This window comes from Nicotiana tabacum, chromosome 11 (assembly GCF_000715075.1).
Source record: "Nicotiana tabacum cultivar K326 chromosome 11, ASM71507v2, whole genome shotgun sequence".
Classification (NCBI taxonomy): Eukaryota; Viridiplantae; Streptophyta; class Magnoliopsida; order Solanales; family Solanaceae; genus Nicotiana; species Nicotiana tabacum.
In genome coordinates, this window is record NC_134090.1 from 12,526,893 (window position 1) to 12,551,937 (window position 25,045).

General features: G+C 39.3%; 1 protein-coding gene across 1 annotated transcript in view; it reads left to right on the plus strand.

The window, feature by feature from the left end:
- The first annotated feature begins 6,852 nt into the window (after positions 1 to 6,852).
- LOC142166495 (protein FLOWERING LOCUS T 1-like) overlaps positions 6,853 to 25,045 on the plus strand; it is a 53,773-nt gene continuing 35,580 nt past the window's right edge. The window contains exons 1-2 of the mRNA XM_075225892.1: positions 6,853 to 7,050; positions 9,591 to 9,656. Coding sequence (XP_075081993.1) covers positions 6,853 to 7,050; positions 9,591 to 9,656 — 264 coding nt within the window. The remainder of the gene's footprint in view (positions 7,051 to 9,590; positions 9,657 to 25,045) is intronic.

Sequence of the window (25,045 nt, forward strand, 5' to 3'; positions counted from 1 at the left end):
TGATGTGATGGCGGGATGCATGCCCATGTGTTAGTACAGTGAATGACTTGAAAGGAGGTTTACTCAGAACAAGGTTCCGAGATTCAATATCTTATTTTCGGCGGAGGAAAAGCAATTGGCCTATAAATGTCCAAATTTGGATTGATGGAGTAACGAGACTTTGTATTTTCGAGCGTGGTGAAATGTTCACCTGTGATGAGGTATCGGCGTCCTTGATTAATATGTTAAATTCGCCGATGTTATGTCCTTCTTCAATTTGCCTTTGAGGCAGGGCATTGTTAAATAGTGCTTGGGATGCGGATGTTAGAGACAATGGAGTGTAGCGATTTCGTAATCGAATTGGCACTTCTAGTATTGATGGCTCGCGAAAGATGAACTTCTAAGAGGTTTAAAGTTAGTGGCGATCTGTTGGTTCAAGTGCTATAGAAATAGATTTCTATTTAAGGCAACAACTAGGTAGCAAAGGATGAGGAAGGAAATGTGGGAAGTGTCATGCGGTGGTTAAATTTCCAGAAAGCCAGGTGTAAGAAGAAGAAATCGGGTAGTTGCGTAAAGAAGAGGGTTTGGCCAAAGTGAGAGAGTGGCAGAGTAGCATATGGGTTCAGTGTCAGGATAACTACACACTTGAGGAAAGTTTGGAATGATTCAAGAATTTTAGTGGACGGTGATTGGGTCTATGAGCTTAATTTGAAATATTGGCTAGTATACGACGGGAGGTTGGATGCAACAGAAATGAGTTTCTTGATATGGAGAAGGATACAACATGACTTTGAATTGGAGGATATTGTCGCACATTTAGTTGATGTCCGTGAGGAATGAATGGACTTGTACAGCTGGCGAATGAACACGGGATCAGGATGGGTTACTGATTTTGTAGTGATTGTACTCGGCGCAACATTGTTGGAAGAGGTTGGCCGGTAGTTTCCATAGGTGGGTTGTCTCCTATGATCAGGTTAGCAAATGTGTGGTGGTGGCAAAGCTCTGTGAAGAATTCTACTGGCTATATGGTAAGAGGTCGGATAGGGGAATGTGGTTAGTGATTTAGAGTGTTCTTGAAGGGTTAAACAGAAGGATTTCGAAAAATTTGGCGAGTTGGTTGTGCAAGATCAGTTCAACGATGAAGAAAGAATCTTGGTGGGTTTTAAAGTTACGTAATAGTAGCTCCAAGCTAAGTAGGAGAGCCTCACCGCCTACGATTGGGTTGCATGGTTATCTATTTGTGAGGTTTTGGGGTTATCGGCATATTGGTGAGTTATTACAGCTAAGGGAAAAGAACATAAGTGGTAATTTGAGCAAAGGATTTGATAAAGGTGTGCTATAGTTGGCCTTATTGACTCATGTTCAGGCATTGGGAAGATTTAGGATTTATGCTTCGTACAGAGGTGGCTTACAAGGGAAGTGATTCAATCGGGTGCTTCATTGAGATGGGTGTTCATGTGCCAGCGGAACCTTAGGGTTGATTATATTCGGAACCAAGCCAAAGTGGGTGACTTTCAACAATGGTCCTAGTGAATTCAAAGGTTAAAATGCGGTGCCTAAGAATTTCAAGCCTGCGGTATGGTTAACAATCGAGCTTTTGCAGTGAATTGTTAAAAGAGGCTCGGAATGTTCTATGATATCTTCGACTTGCAGTGTAGCATTTGGAGGAATGAGAGAAAAAGACTTCGGATTCATAGAGGAATTATCGGAATAGGTGTATCAGTTGAGGATGCGAACATGCACACAAGGAGGGTATGAGATGGTTTGTGGGATTTGAGACAGCATGATCTTGTGATACAAGGCCACTCGAAATGAGTGCGGATTGAGTTTGTTATGTGTTGAATGGAGTTATTATTATTTCTAAGGCAAATTAAGGATAAGTCAGAAGGAGTCGGATTGGTTAGCAATGGTTGAATTGGCGTACTGGTGGCAGTGATTAGTTCTTTCAACGTGATGGTACGTGCAAGGCTTGACGGCCGCCGTAATTGAGTTTATTTGGGAGTATTCAAGTATTATGGCATGTTATATATAGGCAGATCCTGAAAGGGTTATGGTGGCTTAAACCACTACTTGAGGATTGGCATGTTCTACGGTTATGAGAATTCACTTACGTGTTGCTATGGTTCTCTCGAAATGAGTTAAGTAAAAGGTTTCTATATGATGAAGTGTTTACCCTATTAGTGGTTCAGGGATTATGGTGAAATTCTGGTACTATTGCATATTGGCAAGTTAGGTGCAGTGAGCGAAATGAAATTTTGAAGTGAGGACCAAGGTTGTGGTTCGGTGTTAACAAGGATGTCACGAGCTCGGATGAGCAGGAAAGGGATTTAGATGTTTGGAGTAAGCTGGTATTGTCTTCAGCGTCACCTGAGATCAGTGTCCTGTGTAAGAGGCTTTGCGTACTAATTGCGGATTCTTGATATGCTTTACGGTATTAGTATGACTGGTGGTATGGATGTGCGGACTTGTTACCCGGTGCGGGAAGTTGTGGAAGCGTGTACCATGGGAAGATTATATAAATGTGGCATGTAGTCACTTGATTGATCGAAGATTTAGACCAAGTATGGAGATTGTGGTAATATCACAAATTTGAGAATTTATGCTAGGAGGGCGCTCGGTTCACTTGGTTGTGGACTGTGGAAGTTTGTTCCATTTATGATGGTTATTCTTGTGTGTTATGGGAAAAAAGGATTATTATGAACCCTTGAAAGCTTATTAGCCAAGTACGGAACGATCAGAATCAGCTTGAGGTCTGTGAATGGATTCAAATATGAATATGGGCTCTATATCAGGCCAGATGTGTTCATTTTAGCATGGCGCTCCTCATGGAGGAGTATTTGGACATTGGATATTTTTTCGTCGTCGGCTATTTCATGTAATATTATATTGTTCCGTGTGAGTTGTGAAACAGCTTGATAAATTTCAGATGTGTTGAGGTTCCGCGTAGCGATAGTGTTATGTGAGCAGGATGGCTCTTGAGATTCAGATCCTATATCGCACCTTAGTTGTGCTTGAGTTTTGTAGCGTATGGCGCTGTCTGTCTCCCCAGGGATGGTATTATGCACTTAGCGTGATTGTGGCCGATATTCTGTGTTCTGTAGTAATGAGTAATTTAGCTCAGTAAGTATCTCCTTATGTGAATTTTATGTATAGATAGGGTGGCACGCCACCACGGGTATGTTATTTGCGATCGGGTTGCACGCCGCAATAGTGTGATATTGAGTACAATTTCCTACATCTATTTTTATGTGTTTTGCTTCCCATTTTCTGAGGAAGGTTTATAACACCTTTTTGGTTGTCTAATTAGTTGCGTGGGTTGAGTAGTCCCTTCCAGAGTTCGTTTTTCCTTAGGTATCACGTTCAAGTTTGTAGCTTATTGGCACATTATGGCATCATATGAGACTTTTGGTCATGTCTGGGGTGACTGTTACCTGAGCAAATCGTACCCGATGAGACGAGATTATTGGATCTACGGTTAGTGCGATCGGATTATATGAAGTATATTAAAGAGCAAATACCATTATTTGGTTCAGAATAAGGTAATGGTTCTTGTCAGGAGTACAGACTCAATGATTTGTTGACTCGACAGCTGGTTATGAATTTCTACACATCTCTTCCGTCGTGGTAGTATTGCAAAGTTGGGACAAGACGTATATATGTCATAAGGTGCATTGGGAGCATCAGATTCATGGAATTTCGGCTATTGTTATCAGAGGATGTTATTATGGTCATGTGAGTTATGCAGTGCACAGTATGAATTCAGCAAAGGTATGCAATCATGTATTGGTGCATCATGTGGTAATTGATATGGTGTTCATATGTTAGAAGCAGGCCTAGCAGAGAATACCGGATGTTGGAATTGGGCTCTAAACTTATTTGCTTGAACAAAAGATAATATCTTCAGATTAGATCGAGCTAATGTGCTCAACTGAGTTGTGGTAGCACGAGTAGGTGTACGAGGTGTTAAACAGTGATCTCGGACAACTCTAGAGCAGTTCATAGCACGTTTGAGGATGAACATATGTTTAAGTGGGAGAGAATGTAACGACCCAACCGGTCGTTTTTAGCTCTAGTGCGTCGTTTAGCAGTTTGAGGCCATGATCAACTTCACTTCAAGTATTACAGCTTGTACGCATAGTCGGAATTGAGATTTAGGGAGTTTAGAGTTGATTTGGAAAGAAAATTCTCATTTTGAAAGCTTTAAGTTGGAAGAATTGACTAAGATTGGATTTTAGAGTAAACGGCCTCGAAATCAGGATTTGAAGGTTCCAACAGGTTCATATGATGATTTTAGACTTAGGCGTATGTCCGGATAGGGTTTTGGATGACCCGGGAGCATTTCGGCGCCTATTGTGGAAGTTAGCATTTTTGGAAGAATTTCATAAATTTGGGTTGAAGTGCATTTCAATGCTATCGATGTCCGTTTGGGATTTCGAGTTTGGGATAAGCTCTGCATGGTGATTCTGGTATTGGGAGCATGTACGGAAGTGGATTTGGAGGTCGATAGGTCATTTTGGAGTCGTTTGGCGAAAGTTAGAAATTTGAAGGTTTTTGAGAAATTTGACCGGAAGTGAACTTTTTGATATCAGGGTTGGATTCCGATTTTGGAAGTTAGAGTAGGTCCGTAATGTTGAATATGACTTGTGTGCAAAATTTGAGGTCGATCGGACGTGATTTGATAGGTTTCGGCATCGAATGAAGGAGTTTGAAGTTTTAAAGTTCGTTAAGCTTGAATTGGAGTGCAATTCATGGTTTTACTGTCGTTTGATGTGATTTGAGTCCTCGAGCAGGTCCGCGTTATATTTTAGAACTGGATGGCATAATTGGATGGGGTCTCTGGAGCCTCGGGTGGATTCTAGGAAGTTAACGGATCAAATATGAAATTTGAAGAAGAATTGACGTAGCTGATATCTGGTGTAACGGCACCTGCAAGGTTTTGGCTGCAGGTGCAGAGCCGCAGGAGTAGCCTAGGTGTCGCAGAAGCGGATCTGGGCAGTCAGGCGATGGACCGTAGGTGCGGAGTTGTGGCCGCATCTGCGTAAGCACAGAAGCGAAGAAAGGGGCGCAAAAGCGGTATTTGGTCCGCACCTGTGGAAGAGCAGCAGCGGTATTTGGTCCGCACCTGTGGAAGCGTAGAAGCGGTCAAGTGACCACAGGTGCGAAGAATTACTGGCCAGTGTGTTTATTTAAAAGATGGGATTTGGCCCATTTTCTTTTATTTTCTCTTGGTTTGGGCAATTCTTGGAGGATTTCAAGAGGGGGTTTTCATCATCAATGGCAAGGTAAGTTTTACCCCTATTATGAGTTAAATATATTGATTATGTATAGATTTTAACATGGAAAATAGTGGGAATTTGGGGTTTGAAGAAAAACCTAAAAAATTGGTATTTTTGAATTTTGACCACGAAATTGTACATGGAATTGGGAGTAAAGTTGAGTTCGTAATGTTAAGAGTAATATTTATCTTTAAAAAATTCCGGAATCCGGGCACGTGGGCCTGAGGGTAATTTTATCGATTCTCCGAGCAGAGTTGAGAATGTTGTAAATTAAATTTTTATGAGTATTAGAGTTTATTTTCATGGGTTGCGCATTGTTTGGCTAGTTTTGGAGCATTGGGCATCGGTTTGAGTCGTTGGAAGGGCTTGGAAGCCGGTTATGAAACTTCGGAGCGAGGTAAGTCTCCTTTCTAACCTTGTAAGAGAGAATTATCCCCATATATGAAATAATTAAATATGTACTTCTATTTGTGGAGGCTACGTATGCACGAGGTGACGAGAGTCCGTGTATAGCTACTATTATGCTTAAGTCCGGGTAGTCTAGGACCCAAAAGTATGGTATACTTGCAATATTTGTAACCTTATTGTCGATTTAAAATGCTTAATCATATCGAACTTGGTAAATAAATTTCTAAAAGTCTAAACATCATTTTCTTGACTTTTAAAAGAAAATTGCCCTTTTTCTTAGATAATTGCCCTTTGATGAATTCTTGATTGACTGTTTGAATATGTTTATCTTTTGTGGAACGGGCCGAACACCTCAGTAGATTAAATAGATGCATCTATGGTTTGCGCCATTTGACCCTCTGGCAGTGCACAGTTAAAATATTATGTTAGATCAGGTCGTATGACCTCGTCATGATTTGCGCATGCTTGTATTGCTTGCCTTGAAATTTATAAATAGTGATATTGCCTTCCCGGACCGAGATAAATTGACAACTAATGAAAGTAAATTTGGAAATCACCCATTAACAAAAGGATTGTTCACTTGCTTCATGATTTTCTTGAGTTCACAATCGTTTTTAATAAAACTAACGACTAATTATACTATTAGTACATTACTGTTGGACCACTAATAAGAGTCGGAGTCGACCTCTCGTCACTACTTCTTCGAGATTAGACTGGATACTTACTGGGTACGCATTATTTTCGTACTCATACTACTCTTGTTGTACATTTTTTTGTACATGCATATACATTTAGTGGCCTTGCGGTGCAGCGACGTGGTTGATACGGGGACTTAGTGAGCTGCATATTGTGTCCCGATCCGCAGCCTGCAGAGTGTCCTTCAGAGTAGCTATATTTTTTATTCCTGTCCAAATTGTATTCTGGGCAGATGTTGTATTTATTTTATTTCTCCTAGTTGATGCTCATACACTTGTGACACCGTGTTCGATTATGGATTTTTCATTATTGACATGTTTAAAAAAGTATATTATTCATCCTTAAATTTCACATTTTTACTATTAAATTGAAGAAAAATCATGATTTCGAAAATACTAAAATGAGAACTAAATTAAGTATTTATGGTTGGCTTGCCTGACGGCTGTATCCAACGTCATCACGACCTTTATTGGATTTTGGGTCGTGACACATAATGTCAAGAGGAAGAGACACATTGGTACTTGGTAGAGTGATTGGAGATGTTTTGGATCCATTTACAAAATCTATTGACCTAAGAGTGGTTTATAGTAGTAGACAGGTTATTAATGGTTGTGACTTTAGGCCTTCTCAAGTTATTCATCAGCCTAGAATTGATATTGGAGGTGCTGATAATTGCACCTTTTACACTCTGGTAAACACTCTGTATTCATTTTATATATCACTCTTTTCGTCTTTCTGTTTTTGTCTTTTCTACGAAGAATGACATTTTTCTGTATTGAAACCACTATCAGAAATTTTTCCGACAAACCTTTTGTCGGAAAGCTTAGGTTTTCGATGGATTTCGGATGGACACGTGAGATTTGTGTCTTTTGATCGGGTCCAACCCTACACCACTATAGATTGGCAAGAGCGGTCGATGCAGTTTTTACCCAAGAAAGTCGGGATCGAATCCACATGGACCTAGAGGTATTTGGAGTTGGATTCCTATCTAATCTAGCAAAGTGTAGTTCTCTTGATTGCACTTCAAATCATTCTTGTTTGTTTGTTACTTCTAATTTTATACTAATGATACACAAAATTAAACTAAGAAGATGTTTTGGTAGGGTTTTCTAAATGGGTAAAAAGGCACTAGGGAAGTGACTTTCTCCTAGGTGAGTATCTAACGGGATCTCAAACTTAGAGCAATAATGTTATAGTTGGGTTCGTGATATAGCCAATGCACGAAGCTACTTACTTTATACCTCTCGGTAGTTTAAGTGACTTTTCCCTAATTGGCTTTCTCAAGCCCAATTTGGTGTTCAATTTATGAAAGCAATGTTGGCTCAAGTCGGGTATTATATCTCTAGGTTTAACCCTTTAATTGAGGCTATCAATCTCTTGAATACACCCTAATTCCTTATTGGCCTGAAATTTCTAGACTTAGTCTCTCTTTCTCAAAAAGAGCCTAAGTCAAAAAGGCACAAATTAGTATTTGCAACCACTAATTCAACATAGAAAGCATAAATCAGGCCAAATATCCATCACCCATAAACATCTAAGCCCTAAAATAAGAGGCTCATTAAATACCCACACTAGGGTTGAGCCGCAATCCTAGCTAATGGGTTTAGCTACTCATAATTGAAGAAGAAATCATAGATTGAGATGAAGAATAATCCATAAAATGTAATTACAAGATAAGAAACTAAGATTAATTGCTAAACTAGCTACAAAATTACTCAAAATAGGTAAAAGTCGTCGTTCACATGCTTACTACTGATAAGATGACCTAAAAATCTGGAAAAAAAAATATTTATACACAACTAAATTTTTCGGACAAAAATGCCCCTGACGAAGGTACCGCTTACAGAGAAAAATGGACCTCTGTAGCGGTGAGGCTACCACGGCCGCATAAAATCAATCGCGGACCACAGTCTTCAATAGTTGGCTCAACTGCAAGTTCTCTGAACTTCTTCCCCGCGGACCACAGTAAATGGACCATTGTAGCGGTAGGTCCTTCGCTGCCGCATAAAAGCATCGCGGTTAGCGGTAACTTGAATTCCAAAAATGACAACTCTCTGAATCCTTGCCACCACGGACCGCGATAAAAGGACCGCGGTCGTGGTGGGTCTTCTGCGTCCGTGGTGGATTTTTCGCTGTAGGCGCTGCTTTGAATTGGCTTTGAACTTATGCAGGTTTCTCTCCTTTTTGAGCTGGTTATGACATCCTTATCTCTTCTTGACCAAACACTGCAAACAAGCACAACAAGTTAGCCTTTGGGAATACTTGTACACATTTTTAATCCAAAACTCAAGCAAAAAGGAGCATAAAATAGACTAGAATCCCTAGTTATCATCTTTCACTATGATTTTTTATTTTACCTTTAATAACATATTTTTATAGCGATAGAAATTTCATAACATGTTCTGGGAGGGGCGGATGCTTGCACTTTTACACTTTGGTAAAGATCCTATATTCATTTTATATATCACTCTTTTCGTCTTTCTATTTTTATATGTTCTGTGAAGAATAACACCTTTCTGTATTGAAACCCATATTAGAAATGTTTCCGACTAGCTTTTCATCAGAAAGCTTAGGTTTTTGACGGATTTCGGATGGACACATGAGATTTGTGTCTTTCTAAATGTGATTTTTTTATTTTACACTTAATAACATATTCTTATAGCCGGAGAAATATCATGACATGTTCTTGAAAGGGCAGATGTTTACACCTTTTAAACTCTAGTAAACATCCTATATTCATTTTATATATCATATTTTTCGTCTTTCTATTGTTATCTGTTCAACGAAGAATAACATCTTTTTGTATTGAAACCATTACTAGAAATGTTTCCGACGGACTTTTCATCGAAAAGCATTGATTCCGATGGATTTCAGACAAGGACGTGAGATTTGTATCGTTCTATCTGTGATTTTTTCATTTTACCTTTAGTAACATATTCTTATAGCCATATAAATATCATGACATATGTAACAACACATGTTCTGATGATACTTTTGATATGTGCAAATAGTTGTTTCTTTCATTCTTGAAATGTTGTGTCCGATCAAATAACATCATGTAAAATAAAACGGAGGCCAACCATATACCATTGTTTCTTGTTTCATTGCACCAGCTGTGCACAAGCAAGTGTATAATCTAGGGTTTCATAATTTTTTATATAGCTTTCTTATTCGGGAAACATTTATCAAGCTAGACATGTTGAAATTGCTCTTCACTTTTTTTATTGGAAGGTAATGGTGGATCCTGATGCTCCAACCCCAACCAACCCAAACATGAGAGAGTATTTGCACTGGTCAGTATATTGTTTGTCGATTTATAAATTTGCATGTACTATAATTAAATTTTTAGATTTAATATTAAAATTTTCGTTTTACTGTTCTTTCTTCTGATGCTTCTGGAAAGTGGCTGGGTGGGGGGGGGGGGGGGTTGAGGTCTAGGCTCTGAGGGTGCAAGGGTAGAGCTATGTATATTAAAAGGGGTTCACTTGAATTCCATTCGTCAAAAATATATATTGTACTAAAAATAACAAAACAATCTTTTTTGGTACATACATAAATTGTTAAATCTCATATAAATAAGCTTTTGATTTAATTAAAAAATGTGGCATAGAAATATAATCACTTTAGACTGCATGTTCAAAATCTTGAGTATTGCATTCTTGTACTTTAAATTCCTTCACTATTATTTCTCAAAGTTATATGATGCATTATTTCTCAAAGTTTAAATTCCTTCACTTTATATGCGTTATATACGCGTATCTGTGTATATATATGTATATGGGATATGGGAAAAGGTTACGGCGTTATATACACACTACCACCTGATCAGTTGGTATACGATGATAATGTTGCCCCCCGATGGCTGAAATATGACTCAGACGGCATTATATATGCGTATATATGTATATATATGTATATGGGATATGGAAAAGGTTATGGCGCTATATACGCAGCACCACCTGATCAGCTGGTATACATTGATGATATTGCCCACAGTGGCTGAGATGATATGATGGGATGCCCTCAGAGGCCTGATGATGTAATGAAACATGTACCTATGCATGACATATCATTCATATGCATATGCATGACACTATAAGTATTTCATGATTTACTAAGCTATCCAAACTTACAGGTTGAGTCATGTACTCCTTGTTTCATCCATGTCCTTTATATACTGATTTACTTGCCTTACATACTCAATACATTATTTGTATTGGCGTCCTTTTGTTGGGGACGCTGCGTTCATGCCTGCAGGTATAGATAATCAATTTGACGAGCCCTCATAGTAGACGAGATTGACATTCAGCAAATGATCGGTAAGACTCCACCTCATTCGGAGTGCAGCCGAGTCTATGAGTCATCGTGTCAAAGTTCTTCTAAAGACTTATGGGTAGGACGGTATCATATCCCATTTGATGTCAAATAATCATAGAGGCTTTGTAACAGAGGTTCATTTCGTATAATATGTCAGAGGCCTTGATAGCCCATATATATTCATGTTTTAAGAAATATGGTTCAGTAATACTGTATTTTCCAGTTATGGTTATACATTATGAGTTGTGGCCATGTTGGCCCATGTTACAGAAGAAAAATAAATAAGTTACAGAGTGGTTCGTTCGGGCTAGTGCAGCACCGGGTGCCAGCCACGCCTACTCAGGTTTGGGGCGTGACAATTAGGCCTAAGCATTTTTCCAATTTTTCACCCCAAAGTCGAATTTAAATGACAAAACTAAGATTAGATTATAGGAATATAACTAGAAAGGGATTAGAAATCGTTACCCATTGATTTCTTCTTCAAAATCCTCCCAAAATTGCCCTCAACCGAGCTCCAAATCGTTTTTCCAAGTTTTGATTTCAAACCCTCGAAATTTCCCTTTTTTTGACCAGTGAAACTGCTTCTGCGGTTAAACTACCGCACCTGCGGTCCTGCCCCTGCGGAAAAGGCATCGCAGGTACGAAAAATCACTTAACTGGCTGGGTCCACATCTACGGTCCTTCGGCCGCTCCTGCGGTCTCGCATTTGCGGTCACCCAGCCGCACCTGCGGTTTTTCTTGGAGCTTGGACCAATTCCGCTTCTGCGGTCACCGAGCCGCTTCTGCGGCACGCACCTGCGGTCCCACACACGCAGGTGCAGTTATGACAGGTTTAGCACTCAGATTTTTGCCTAAGTCCAAATTCAACTCCCGTTAAACACCCAAAACTCACCCGAGGCCCCCGAAACCTCAACCAAACCTGCTTACCAGTCCTAAAACATCATAAGAACTTATTCCAACCCTCGAATCACATCAAACAACGCTAAAACAACGAATCCCTCTCCAATCCAAGCCTAAGAATTTCCAAAACTTACAAATTCCACTTTTGATCAAAAAGTCTATCAAACTTGGTCCGAATGATCTGAAATTTTGCACACACATCACATTCAACACTATGGAGCTACTCCAACTCTCGAAATTCTATTCCGATTCCTAGATCAAAATCTCGCTATCGAACCGGAAACTTGAAAAATTCGACTTTCGGCACTTCAAGCCTAATTAAGCCACAGACCTCCAAAATACAATCCAGACACGCCCATAAGCCCGAAATCACGCAACGGAGCTAATAGAACTGAGGTAATTCCATGCCGAGGCCGTCTTTACACTGCTCCGACTACGATCCAAATTCTAAAGCTTAAACTCTCATTTAGGGACTAAGTGTCCCAGAACACGCCGAAATTCAAAACGAACCCTCTCGATAACTTACAATAGCAGAAACAAATACAGGGAATGCAGCTAATAAGGGATCGGGGCGTAAATTCTAAAAATAACCAGTTGGGTCGTTACATAAATGATATGAAACAACCATCCAAAACTAGTTGTTAATAAGAAAATAACTTTTAACTTTTCTAAACTTAGTAGGTATGTTTCAATTTTTCCATGGAGCTTCCAGAAGTTTGTCACATCTCCCTTTACCACCCGAAAGGGGATATATGAGAGTTTTTTCAATTAAAGTGACATAAATCGAAATGGGATTATTTTGTTTATTTCAGAGTCGCCACTTGGAATAGTTTATTTTGTGTCCAAAGTCACTGGTTTGTTTTAAATTCCAAATTGAGGAAAATCGACTTTATTTAAAAGTCTGCGAAATTAGAAGTTCTAGATAAGAAATTCTGTTAACCCGGAACAAGGTGTTAGTCATTCCCGGGTTCCGTGGTTCGAGCACGGTCGCTTAAACTATTAAAATTGTCATATTATCTTATTTACTACACGTTTTAAACCTATTGTGCATTCTAAACCTTTTAAAATGATTTTAATTAATTATGGAATTATTCTGGAACAAGTTACAATTGTCGTACACTTGTTTCTTTGATACACATTGCGAATTTTGTCACTGGAACTGTACCCACGATCTACAACACGTTTAATTTATTAACATTATTAGAAGTTATGGCCGGGTCCCATAAATGTATCCCCGAATTTGGAAATTATGTATCATAACTATGTCGTGGGAACCGTACCCGTAGCTATGATAGTTTTATTATAAATGCGCCTAAAGCAAACTACGAATGTTCAAAGTGTTTTCTACACTAGTTTTTGCATTAATGTGAGGGCAATAGATTGTGGGATTTATTTGTGAATGACACACCTCAATTTATTTTAAAGGATTGTATATCAACTAAAACAAACTACAGATATTCATTTTTTTTAAAACCAATTTGAAGTTCAATGTAAAGCTATTGATTATGTACATGCTTAGGGTAATAAACTAAGCCTTTAATCATTTGAGAAAAATGGGCCAACGACAGGCCCAGTTCATTATCTAAGAAAAGTCTTGAAGGAAAAGGGGCTGGTGAGAACTGGGCTTAAAATTAAGCCCAAGAAAGAGGACAAAGAGGGAAGACGGCCTTGTAAATTTAGCAATTTCGATTGGGCCTACACCAGACTCATCCCTTTAAAGACAAATTCTCAACATTTAAAACTTGTTCTGATCATATTAGAAGTGAACTTCATGAAATAAATTAATGAAGTTGATTGGGGCTCTGAATCAAGCCCAAAACAGAAATTGGGTCATGGTAGAAGGGCCCTAGGTCAAAACTCGACTGGGTTGTCTTATCTGGGCCAATGCCAGGCCCAATTGAGACTCAAATTCCTCTAAATCACATGCAGCCCAGGGTATTAAGAATTTCAACACAAATCAGAGGCATATTTTAAGTCTAACTATTAACAAGTTGTTAGTATTAACAATGAAAGATTTAAACCACTTATTCATGAGTCACATTAATCTTAAACATGTGATCACTTTAATACTGCTGCAATTCGAGAGGCATGATGAAATTTCTGACTCTAGACATGCATGGCATGATTCAATATGAGTACATACTGCATATCACTAAACTCAGTAGATCAATACAACAAAAAGGCTAAATTATTGAACACATTCATGCATTATCCCAAACTTAAACATGCCATTAATCTATAATATTGAAATTCGAGATGACTCAACTGATAATACCCATGTATACAATATACAGTCAATAGTTTTTATCAAAGTCCCATTAAATTACAACTGTTAAGACTAGCAGACTATCAAGCCATACATGAAACGACTACACTAACTTAAACCTTAAACACCTAAACATTGTGAATACATTATAGAGTAGAACACCAATGTCAGCAATATTTAATCAAAATTGAGAAAAGAAATTGAATCCATGAAAGGGAGAACATCAGAAAACAACTAGCAATGAAAGAAGAAGAAAAATCTGAAGTCATATTCCAAACCAACATGCTACAATTCCATTTTTATCACTTCAAAGCTCATGAAGATACCTGAATACAGCAAAGAACAATGAAAATAAGAACTTCAACAAGGAATGAATGAGAAACAACAGCAAAACAACAGCAGTAACAACTTCAACTAGATCCAAACTCAAACCAGAAATTTCAGGGAAGATTTTCTAAGTTTTTGCTAAAAATAAAAGGAAATAGAACGAGCCACCAATGGAATAGTATCTGAGTCTTTTTTGTGCTTTTTTAGGGTTCTCAAATTTTATTAGTGTGTGTGTGAGTGAGTGCAGCTTTTCTTTTCTTTTTATAGAGTGTGCATTTAAAACAGCATCAAAGAATATTCTACCATAATTATTTGGATGGTACAGTTGCTGTGACAGAATAGTATCTAGCTGTCCATTTTTCAGCATCTTTTAAAACTAATTTTGGACAGCTGGTACTTTTAGAACCTTCCTATTCCTAGATACTTTCTAAAAATTACCCTAAGTTTCTTTTAGTTCAATTAGGACCCTACAGGTTTCTAAAGATTTACAAATCAAGGCAAACAAGGACCCCACCATAAGGAATCAGGGTCCAGATTCAAATGACAAACAAAGTTGAAATGATGCAATTTAAACCCTAATATTGACCTAATCAGTTAATAAGAAAGCTCATCTAATTAACCCTAAGCAAACACTGAATTTAAACGACTAACCATCTAAACAGCAATCAAACCAAGATTAAAAAGAAAACTGTAAAGAAATCCTAAAAATTAAACTACTTAGTTTATAAATCAAAACAAATTAATAACTAAATTAACATTTAGAAATCTGACTAAAACTAACTAATTGCAGAATACAGGAAAGGAACAATCAAACAAAAAATGGAAGCAAAAACAGAATAGTCGTGCAAGCATAAAATCATTCTTAAAAGAAACTTAGGTATAATCTAGCCAAAATATCAAAAATAGAGAAAAGAAACAAAGCGATAATTCCAACCGTTGTTTTTTTAACAAAAACTCAAACAATTAAACCATGCAAAGCAAAGAAAGTTTTTTAAAAAACCTAAATATGCTGATACCCAGAAATTTTAAGAAAAGAAGAACAAAGAGGAGGGTTATTACCTAAAAAACAACAAGAAAGTCTTCAAATATCACTGGATCAAAACACGGGTTTGAACCCTTCCGAAATGACCCGAAATTAATGCTAATCGGTTGTTCTTGTCAAGAACAATCGACTAGCATACATTTTAGGCCAACTCGAGCCTTGAAACTTAACGAATCAGACAGAGAAAGAAAACAAAGAAACTCGATGCTTTTTCTCTCTTCTTTTAGATCCGATTTTGAGAGCATTTGGTGGAGATTTAGGGGAACAGGGTAATAGCTTGATGACAAGGGGAGGTTAAGGAGTATAAGGTATAGATTTGGGTTAGTTTGGAGGTGGTTTGAGGCAGCGCCGGTAGAGAGCATTTGGGAGTGGCTAGGGTTTAGGTTAGAGACAGGAAATAGGAATCGGTCTATAGGTATAGGGGGAAAGCCTTCGTACAGTTTTATAGGGGATTGGGTAACCAGTTCTGAGCCATTGGATCAAATGAATCCAATGGCTGAGATGAAAGACAAGGGTAAACGGAGTCGTTTTTGGAGGGTGGGGATTGGAAAGGGTTTTGAAGGGTTTTGGGCTTGGGTCTGGACTGATTTGGGTATAAGGTTTAGCCCAATTTCAAATTACCCCCCCCCCCCCCCGCCCATTTTTTTCTTTTCCAAATTCTTTTTCTTATTTCTTTTTTTTTGTTGTTTTTCCTTTTATTTTAATTAAAATCCTAAATTAATTTAATTTGTAAAATTAAGCTAATTATAATATTTATAAAAATTAGTTGATCCAAAATTAAAAAGAAAAAAATTACTAATCTAAAAATAAAAGCTAAAATGTAAAAATGAGCCAATTTTTTGTGATTTTTATTTTGATAAATTAATTAATTAACTAATTAATCCTAAAATATGAACACAAAGTCTAATATTCAATGCATGATGGTTTTTTTGACATTTTTGGGGCATTTTTATGATTTTAATAAAAATTAAACATGCACAAAAATGCAAATAATTAATAAAATCCTACAAAATCCTATAAAGTTGCAAATATTTGGAAAAAATCTATTTCTTTAATTTTATAGGAGCATTTTGAATAGGCCAAAAATCACATACTCACAGTTGCCCCTCTTTGCTCGGAAACACGAAGGGTTTTCGGGCAAAGATAAAATGACCAATTACGAGCGATTTTTGCCTATTTGAAACTTCATGGGAAGCATTGTTTTTTTTGGAAAAAGTCTGACCGAACCTTGCTTCGGAGGTTGCCTACTTATCCTTGGCTATAAAGGAATCAGGTCAGTTTAGTTCTGAAAGTTTTGGTAGATTGGACTACCGGGAAACTATGATTTCATTACTATTGCTGTTGTTTCTGCTTGTTGAGTTCCATATTACAGCAAAATGAAAGATGAAAAGCTAAATTAGCTAAGCCTATCAACTATGAGTTACAAGATTCCTATCTATAAACCTTCTACATCTTGATCTTGAGTCTTGGCTGGTTCTTCATGCAGACTCTGATCTGAATCTTGATGCTCGTTAGCTGCAACCGTTGGTTCATTCTTCTTCAGCTTTTTGGATCAAGGCGGAACATGCAAAACTTGTAACTTCAATCATATCTTCAGCAGGCCGCATCTTTTCTTCGCTTCTATACTTAGAGTTCACTTCTTTTCTTGTTTTTCTTTTCTTTTATTTGAATCGAGACTTCTTCTTTTGGTCACCTCAAAACTTGTGCCTCAAGGTAAAAACCTGCTCAGGCACCAAAACAAACAAACGAACGAAATTTTCTGCCCCAGTTTTCACTAGGAAAACTTCGTGAGTTATTGTAACAAAAATCTAAACTACTTCTTTATTGAAAGCAATAAAATCAGGATTGTGTATCCTTGGGAGAAAAGAGATTAGGGAATGGAGCACTATATCTAAAATGAAATCAAATGGGGATCGAAGGTCCTAAGTTGGAAATATTACCAGGTTATGTTGGCATCAACTAAGGAATGGGACCCTGTGCCGGAAAAAATTACCAATTTATGCTGGCAAATCTAGGGAGTAGGACCCTATGTTGGAAAAGATTACGAGGTTATGCTAGCATCATCTAGGAAATGGGACCCTATATTGGAAAAAATTACCAGGTTATGCTGAAACAATCATCAGGTTATGCCGGAAAAGTCCTCGGGTTATGCCAGGAAAGTCATCGGGTTATGCCGGAAAGGTCCTCGGGTTATGTTGGGAAAGTCATTAGGTTATGCCCGAAAGGTCCTCAGGTTATGCGGGAGAAGTCATCAGGTTATGCCGGAAAGGTCCTTGGGTTATGACGGGGAAGTCATCAGGTTATGCCAGAAAGGTCCTCGGGTTATGCTGGGGAAATCATCGGGTTATGCCGGAAAGGTCCTCGGGTTATGTCGGGGAAATTATCGTGTTATGCCGAAAAGGTCCTCGGGTTATGTCGGGGAAAGCCATCGAATTATGCCGGAAAGTTTCTCGAGTTATGCCAGGGAAGGTCATCGGGTTATGCCGGAAAGGTCATCGGGTTATGTCGGGGATCAACTAGGGGGTGGGACCCTATGTTGGAAATGACTACCGCATTATGCTGGAAGCGACTAGGGAAGGGGACCCTATGTTGGAAAAACGTAGCTAGAGATTGGAGACCCTATGCTACCATGGTTTTGAATTTTTCTTCTTCTTTCTTTTCATTTTACTTTTAGCATTTTATTCAGGAGCATGCATGAAGAGTTTGAAAGGGACCTCCCTTTTTGGGTTAACTTTTGCTGCAAGACCGTTTTGGTCTCTGCGTACCTTGCTTTTATTGCACCTGATTCTCACGAGGTTGTTTTGGATTATACCTATTTTCCTGTTTTCAAATCAAAGAACAATTTGTCAGTTTGAAACAGTGGTTGGTTTCGTGGCCTTGATTGTTTCAATCACTTGATCTAGGCCCAGTTCTTTCAGTAAAATCTCCATTGCTCGCTGGCTCTCTAGAAATTGGTCTCATTTCTAACACCCGGGGTCTGGACTTTCTCAGATTCTACATAATGATTGACCCATGTGGGGCTTGGCCTTTTCCATCTTATTTTGCCTTTATGGGCCCTTGACTTTGATTTCCTTTATTTTCAAGAGATTTTTTTTTGACTTTGGAGCATCGGCCATCATGGCCAGTTGAGGTCGACTTGATGCATCTGCTGAGGCCGGGTGCTTTTCTTGAATTTTAGCTTTCTGTCAAACAAAAACCTGTAAAATCAATCTTGCCATCTTTTCTTTGTATTAGTTTCGGAAGAGAATTGGACCGAAAGGGATTCAAAGAAAAGCAAACAACGGACAGGATAATGAATTTAAACGAGAAGTGTCCCTTTAGGGAAAAGAAAAGAAGGACTTATCTGGAGTGCATACAGACTTCAATAGACATGATATGCTTCTTGGACTGGATACCCGATCTGTGCAAACCACCCAACTCTCATAAACCCATCATAACTCATACCTCAAAACCGAGAAACCCTTCCAGGACTCTATCAGTGCCAATGGTTGTAAGGGATCCCTTTTTCGATCAATGGCGCCATTTGCGGGTTTTCACCAACTAACCTCTCTCATTTCACTTCTCACTGTCGCCTTATAGTGCTCTTTGCGAGTTTTACTAACAAGACTCTCTCATTTTCAATTTCTCTTCTTACCATCGCCTTATGGTGCTCTTTGCGAGTTTTCACTAACAAGACTCTCTCATTTTCAATTTCTCTGCTTACCATCGCCTTATGGTTCCGGTGTGGGTTTTCACCAATAAGACTCTCTTATTTTATTTCTCTCATTTGATTGCATCAGATACAAGTAACCATATTCTCCAATTTTAAACATCTAAACCGATTAATCGGAAGGGCTTGAACAAGATTTTGGGGTAAAAAGAGTTTGGATTGAATTACAACTTTGGAACCTTTCTGGAAAACCATCATCGAACCATTATAACATCTGCCCCAGTTTCAAATTTTGAGAAAATGTGGATTTTTGTTTTGGTATGACTGAACCCTGGAGAGAGGCTGCCTACGTATCATTTCGGAATCAAGTCGAACATAGTTCAGGGAACTTGTTTTTTTATTTTTTATTTTATTTTTTTGACAAACATTTTTGGGTTCCAAAGAGGGTATTCAAAGAAAGGTGACAGACTCAAAGGGTTTGCAAAGGTTTAACAGTGTTTGGGTAGCGAGAATGAAAGCCTTCGTCATCCCAATTGGGGAATATTTATACCGCAGAAAGGTTAAACGTAATACCTTTTGACCGCATCCGTATTGACAGCTGTTTCGGATTCATTTCCTTCGATGTCTCCCAAGTACAATGCCCCTTTTTGGCAATAATTTTCTTATAATGTACGGGCCCTTCCAGTTTGGAGCGAACTTTCCGTTTGCCTCCTTATGATGCGGGAGAATATGTCTCAAAACGAGTTGCCCCACTTCAAAGTTCCTAGGCCGCACTTTCTTGTTATAGGCACGGGCCATTCTTTGTTGATACAACTGTCCGTGGAAAATTGCAACCATCCGCTGTTCATCAATCAGGGTTAATTGTTCTAGACGGGTTTTGACCCACTCATTATCCTCAATCTCAGCTTCAACGATGATTCGAAGAGATGGAATTTCAACTTCTGCGGGTATTACGGCTTCAGTGCCATAAACCAATATATAGGGCGTTGCCCCAGCTGATGTACGCACAGTGGTGCGATATCCCAACAATGCAAAAGGCAACTTTTCATGCCATTGTCTAGAACTTTGAATCATTTTCCTGAGAATCTTCTTGATGTTTTTGTTCGCTGCTTCAACAACACCATTGGCTTTTGGGCCGATAAGGGGTAGAATTTCGATGCGTGATCTAAAATTGTTCGCATACCTCCCTCATCAAATAACTATTCAAATTTGTAGCATTGTCCGTAATGACGGTTTTAGGAATACCAAAATGACAGATAATGTTGGAATGCACGCTTTCTTGGTAACGGCTTTGAGAGTGACTGCTTCAACCCACTTTGTGAAATAGTCAATAGTAACTAAGATGAATCTGTGCTCGTTTGAAGCTTTTGGCTCAATTGGCCTAATGACATTTATACCCCAAGTAACGAACGGCCACGGTGCTGACATAGGATGCAGTTTTGAAGGAGGTGCATGAATCAGATCACCGTGTACTTGACACTGATGACACTTTCGGACAAAATTAAAACAATCATTTTCCATGGTCATCCAGTAATAACCTGCTCGAAGGATTTTCTTTGCAAGGACGTATCCGTTCATATGGGGCCCGCATACTCCTGCGTGCACTTCATTCATGATTCTTCTTCCCTCTTAGGTATCCACACATCTTAAAAGGTTCAAATTTGGAGTCCTTTTGTATATGATTTCTCCGCTCAAGAAGAAATCACTTGCGAGCCTTCTAATGGTTCTCTTTTGGTTTCCACTAGCTTGCTCGGGATATTCCTTTGTTTTCAAAAATCTTTTGATATCATGATACCATGGTTGGACATCTGGTTCCATCTCAACTGTATTGCAATAACCGTGTCTTTCTCGGATTTGGATTTCCAATAGGTCAATGTGGACATTTCCTGGATACGACAGCATCGAGGCCAAAGTAGCTAGTGCATCAGCTAACTCATTGTTAAACCGAGGAATGTACCTGAACTCGACGGATTTGAACCGCTTGCTAAGGTCTTCCACATGTTGCTTGTATGGAAGAAGTTTGATATCCTGAGTTTCCCATTCACCTTAAGCTTGTCGGATAATCAAGTCAGAATCTCCCAAAATTAACAATTCTTCCACATCCTGATCGATTACCATGTTCATGCCCATAATGCAGGCTTCATACTCAGCAGTGTTGTTTGTACAGAAAAATCGAAGTCGGGTTGTGGCCGGATAGTGCTGACCAGTGGGTGAAATCAAAATTGCCCAAATCCCGACACCTTTTGCATTCACCGCTCCGTTGAAGAACAATTTCCAAGCATTGGTGTCTTCTGGAATTACCTCAACTGAATTTACCTCTTTATCCAGAAAGTAGGTACTCAAAGGTTGATATTCACCATCAACAGGATTCTCGGCTAAGTGGTCCGCCAAGGCTTGAGCTTTCATTGTCGTGCGGGTGACATAGATTATGTCAAACTCGGTGAGCAGGATTTGCCATTTTGCCAACTTTCTGGTGGGCATCGGCTTTTGGAATGTGTATTTCAACAGATCCATCCTGGTGATGAGATAGGTGGTATAAGCCAACAAGTAATGCTGAGCTTCTGAGCGACCCAAGTTAGGGCACAACAAGTTCTTTCCAACAAAGTGTATTTGGCTTCATAACTAGTGAACTTCTTACTCAAATAGTATATGACTTGTTCTTTCTTCTCGGTCACATCATGTTGCCCGAGAACACATCCAAAAGAATTCTCCAATACAAAAACAAAGGCCTTCCTTTCTCGGGTGGAACCAATACTGGCGGATTCGACATATATTCTTTTATTTTGTCGAAAGCTTCCTGAAACTCATATGTCCATATAATCGCCGCATCTTTCTTCAACAGCTTAAATATGGGCTCACATGTTGTAGTCAGTTGTGCAATGAATCTGTTGATGTAATTAAACCTTCCCAACAGGCTCACAACCTCTTTCTTGGTTCTCGTAGGGGGCAAATCCCGAATAGACTTTATCTTTGTTGGATCTAGCTCGATGCCCCTCCGACTGACTATAAACCCCAAAAGTTTCCCAGATGGAACTCCGAATGCACATTTAGCCGGATTTAATTTCAAATCATACTTACATCGACACTCAAAGAACTTTCTCAGATCCCGCACATAGTCGTCATGTCTTCTAGATTTAATGATCATATCATCCATGTACACCTCAATTTCCTGGTGCATCATGTCGTGAAAGATGGCAGTCATGGCTCTCATGTAAGTTGCCCCAGTGTTCTTCAAACCAAATGGCATGACCCTGTAACAATAAGTACCCTCAGGTGTGGTGAAAGCCGCCTTTTCTATGTCTTTTTCATCCATCAAAACCTGATGATACCCAGCATACCAATCCACGAAAGACTGTATCTCGTGTTTGGCACAATTGTCAACGAGAATGTGGATGTTTGGTAATGGGAAGTTGTCCTTGGGTCTCGCTTTGTTTAAATCCCGATAATCAACATACACTCGGGTTTTCCCATCTTTCTTTGGCACTGGGACCACATTAGCCAACCATGTGGTGTATCGGACCACTAGGATCACATCGGCTTTTAATTGTTTGGTGACTTCTTCTTTGATCTTGTCATTGATGTCTGTTTTGAACTTTCTCTATTTTTGTTGAACAGGGGGATAACTGGGGTAAGTTGGCAATTTGTGCACCACTAAATCAACACTCAGTCCTGGCATATCATCATAGGACCAGGCAAACACGTCTTTGAATTTGAACAAAAGTTGGATCAATGCATCCCTAGTTCTTTCATCGGCATGAATGCTTATCATGGTTTCCTAGACCTCTTCCGGACTACCCAAATTAACTGGCTCAGTTTCAGTTAAGTTTGGCTTAGGCTTATTCTCAAATTGTTCCAGTTCTCGGTTTATTTCACTAAAAGCCTCATCGTCATCATATTCTAGTTCTTGATTCATTATTTCACAGTTAGACAATGTGTTAGGATCTGGGCATGAAGTGCGCAAGCATGTCATGTTGTTTAAGCCCGCATAATTAGAACTGAAAAGAGAGATAAGAAAAATAACAAAAATTAGAAAGAATAATGAGAGAGACTCATAGACGATAAAATATTGATTTCATTTCATTGAATTTGAAGATAAAAGGGTTTACATTGGAATTTAAAAGATAATAAACTAAAAACATTCGAGTTACACCATAAAATAACTCAGATTGCAGAAAAGATGGCAAGACTAAACTACCGGGATTCCCGCCTGACTGGGAACGAAGTAGCCTTCTAATTTTGAAGCTTGGCATTTGGCCCCATATATTGCACCTCAGCAGTGCTTGAGCCTTCACCCGGCTGGACCATGTGAGCCTCATATAACATTTGCCTCATTACTTCAGAGATGTCTTCAATTTCTTCGATCGTGAAGGCCTCATCTTCTTCCTCTATGTATCTTGGTTTGACAAATGTTCTTGCGAGATGCGAGAACGGCTGAGGTAGAACCCACTCATCGTTCTTACATTCATTAGCCCATTTCACGTCGGATTCTGTAGCTCAGAAACCGACACCAAAGAAGTTCTCACTGGCAATCAAGGTGATGTGCTCTGTAATGCCTTGCAGAGATGCCCCGAGCCCTTTCCCGGGATTGTAGCTATGCTTGATCATCTCACTAGCGACATTGACGCATTTGACAAGAAGGGTTGAGGACACGGGGTTCCTTCCTCACATTGGTCTGCGACCACAATCTCAAAAGCTTGGTAGACTATGTGCTCGCTACCTTCTCTAGCCTCCAGACATGGGACTGAGGGGTCCCTGTAGATTGATTGTGCATCCTCTCCGTGGACCACGATTTCTGGTCTTCATGTTCAAACTTAACCATTTGGTGGAGAGTAGAGGGTACGAACCCTGCCGCATGGATCCAAGGCCTTCCTAGTAGAAAATTGTAGGAGGTGTCCATGTCCAAAACCTGAAATGTGACTTCAAAATTCACAAGGCCGATGGTTAGGATCAAATATCCCCTATCGTGTCCCTTTTAACGACATCAAAAGCACGTACACAAACTTTGTTGGGTTTGATCCTTTCATTCCTAATTTCCATTCTCTATAAAGTCGAGAGAGGGCAGATGTCAACCCCAGATCCGCCATTCAACATAACTTTTTCACATAGTATCCTTCACACTTAATGTTCAAATGAAGAGCTTTGTTGTGGGCAGCCCCTTCTGGTTGAAAGTCATTTCGGCTGAAGGAGATCCGATTGACTTCAAAAAATCATTCTGCCATTCTTTCCAATTGCTCAACCGTGGTCTCAACCGAAACATATACTTCATTGAGCATCTTTAACAGCACTTTCTGATGCTCATTCGAGCTTATCAGTAGGGACAAAAGTGATACCTGAGAGGGGGACTTCCTGAGTTGATCGATCACAGTGTAGTCTGTTATTTTTATCTTTCGAAAGAATTCCTCAGCCTCTTCAGCACTGACTGGCTTTTTAAGTGGAAAACGCTTCTGTTTGGTCTTGTTCAATTCCTTCAAGTTGAGGTATTTCCCAGACGGGTTTGTTTCATTCACTTTCCCCATGATTTATTTTCCCCTGTACGTAACCACTGCTTTGTTGTAGTTCCAAGGGACTGCAGTGGGGTCCTTCATAGGCTTCTGTGGCGCGCGGCTGATTACCATAGGCTCGTTCAACCTTGGTAAAATTACCGGCCCCCCCCCCCACCACCACAACCACAACCACCAAATAAGTCCCCTTCGTTACGTACTTTTTGGTACCTTCAGTGTAGCCTTGTTTTGCTCGAACTTTTTGGGAGGACTCAACACAAACTGTTCTTTTCTAGGGGCCTTAGGAACATAAAGAATGGCATCTTTAGGAGGTACTGCCCCTTTCTTGTCTTCCACAACCTTTTCTATGATTCGAGGAGTGGAGTAGATCTTCTTCTCATCCTTAGCTTGATTTGTTACTGCTTTGGGTTTTTTTTCAACATCAGCAATGGCAATGATAGCTTTCAACGTTGGGTCGGACTCGCTGTCCTTACAAATCATCCCAATAACTGGCCCATTGTTGTGAGCTGGCAATGGGTTATTGGTTACATTGGGAACCTCCTCATCCCTCAACACTACCCACTTTTGCTCTATTAGATTTTTGACCGCCCTTTTAAGGGTCCAGCAATCCTCAGTGTCGTGCCCTTCTACCCTTGAATGATAAGCACATTGGGTACCGGGTCGGTAGGAGGGTGACTCTGGGTT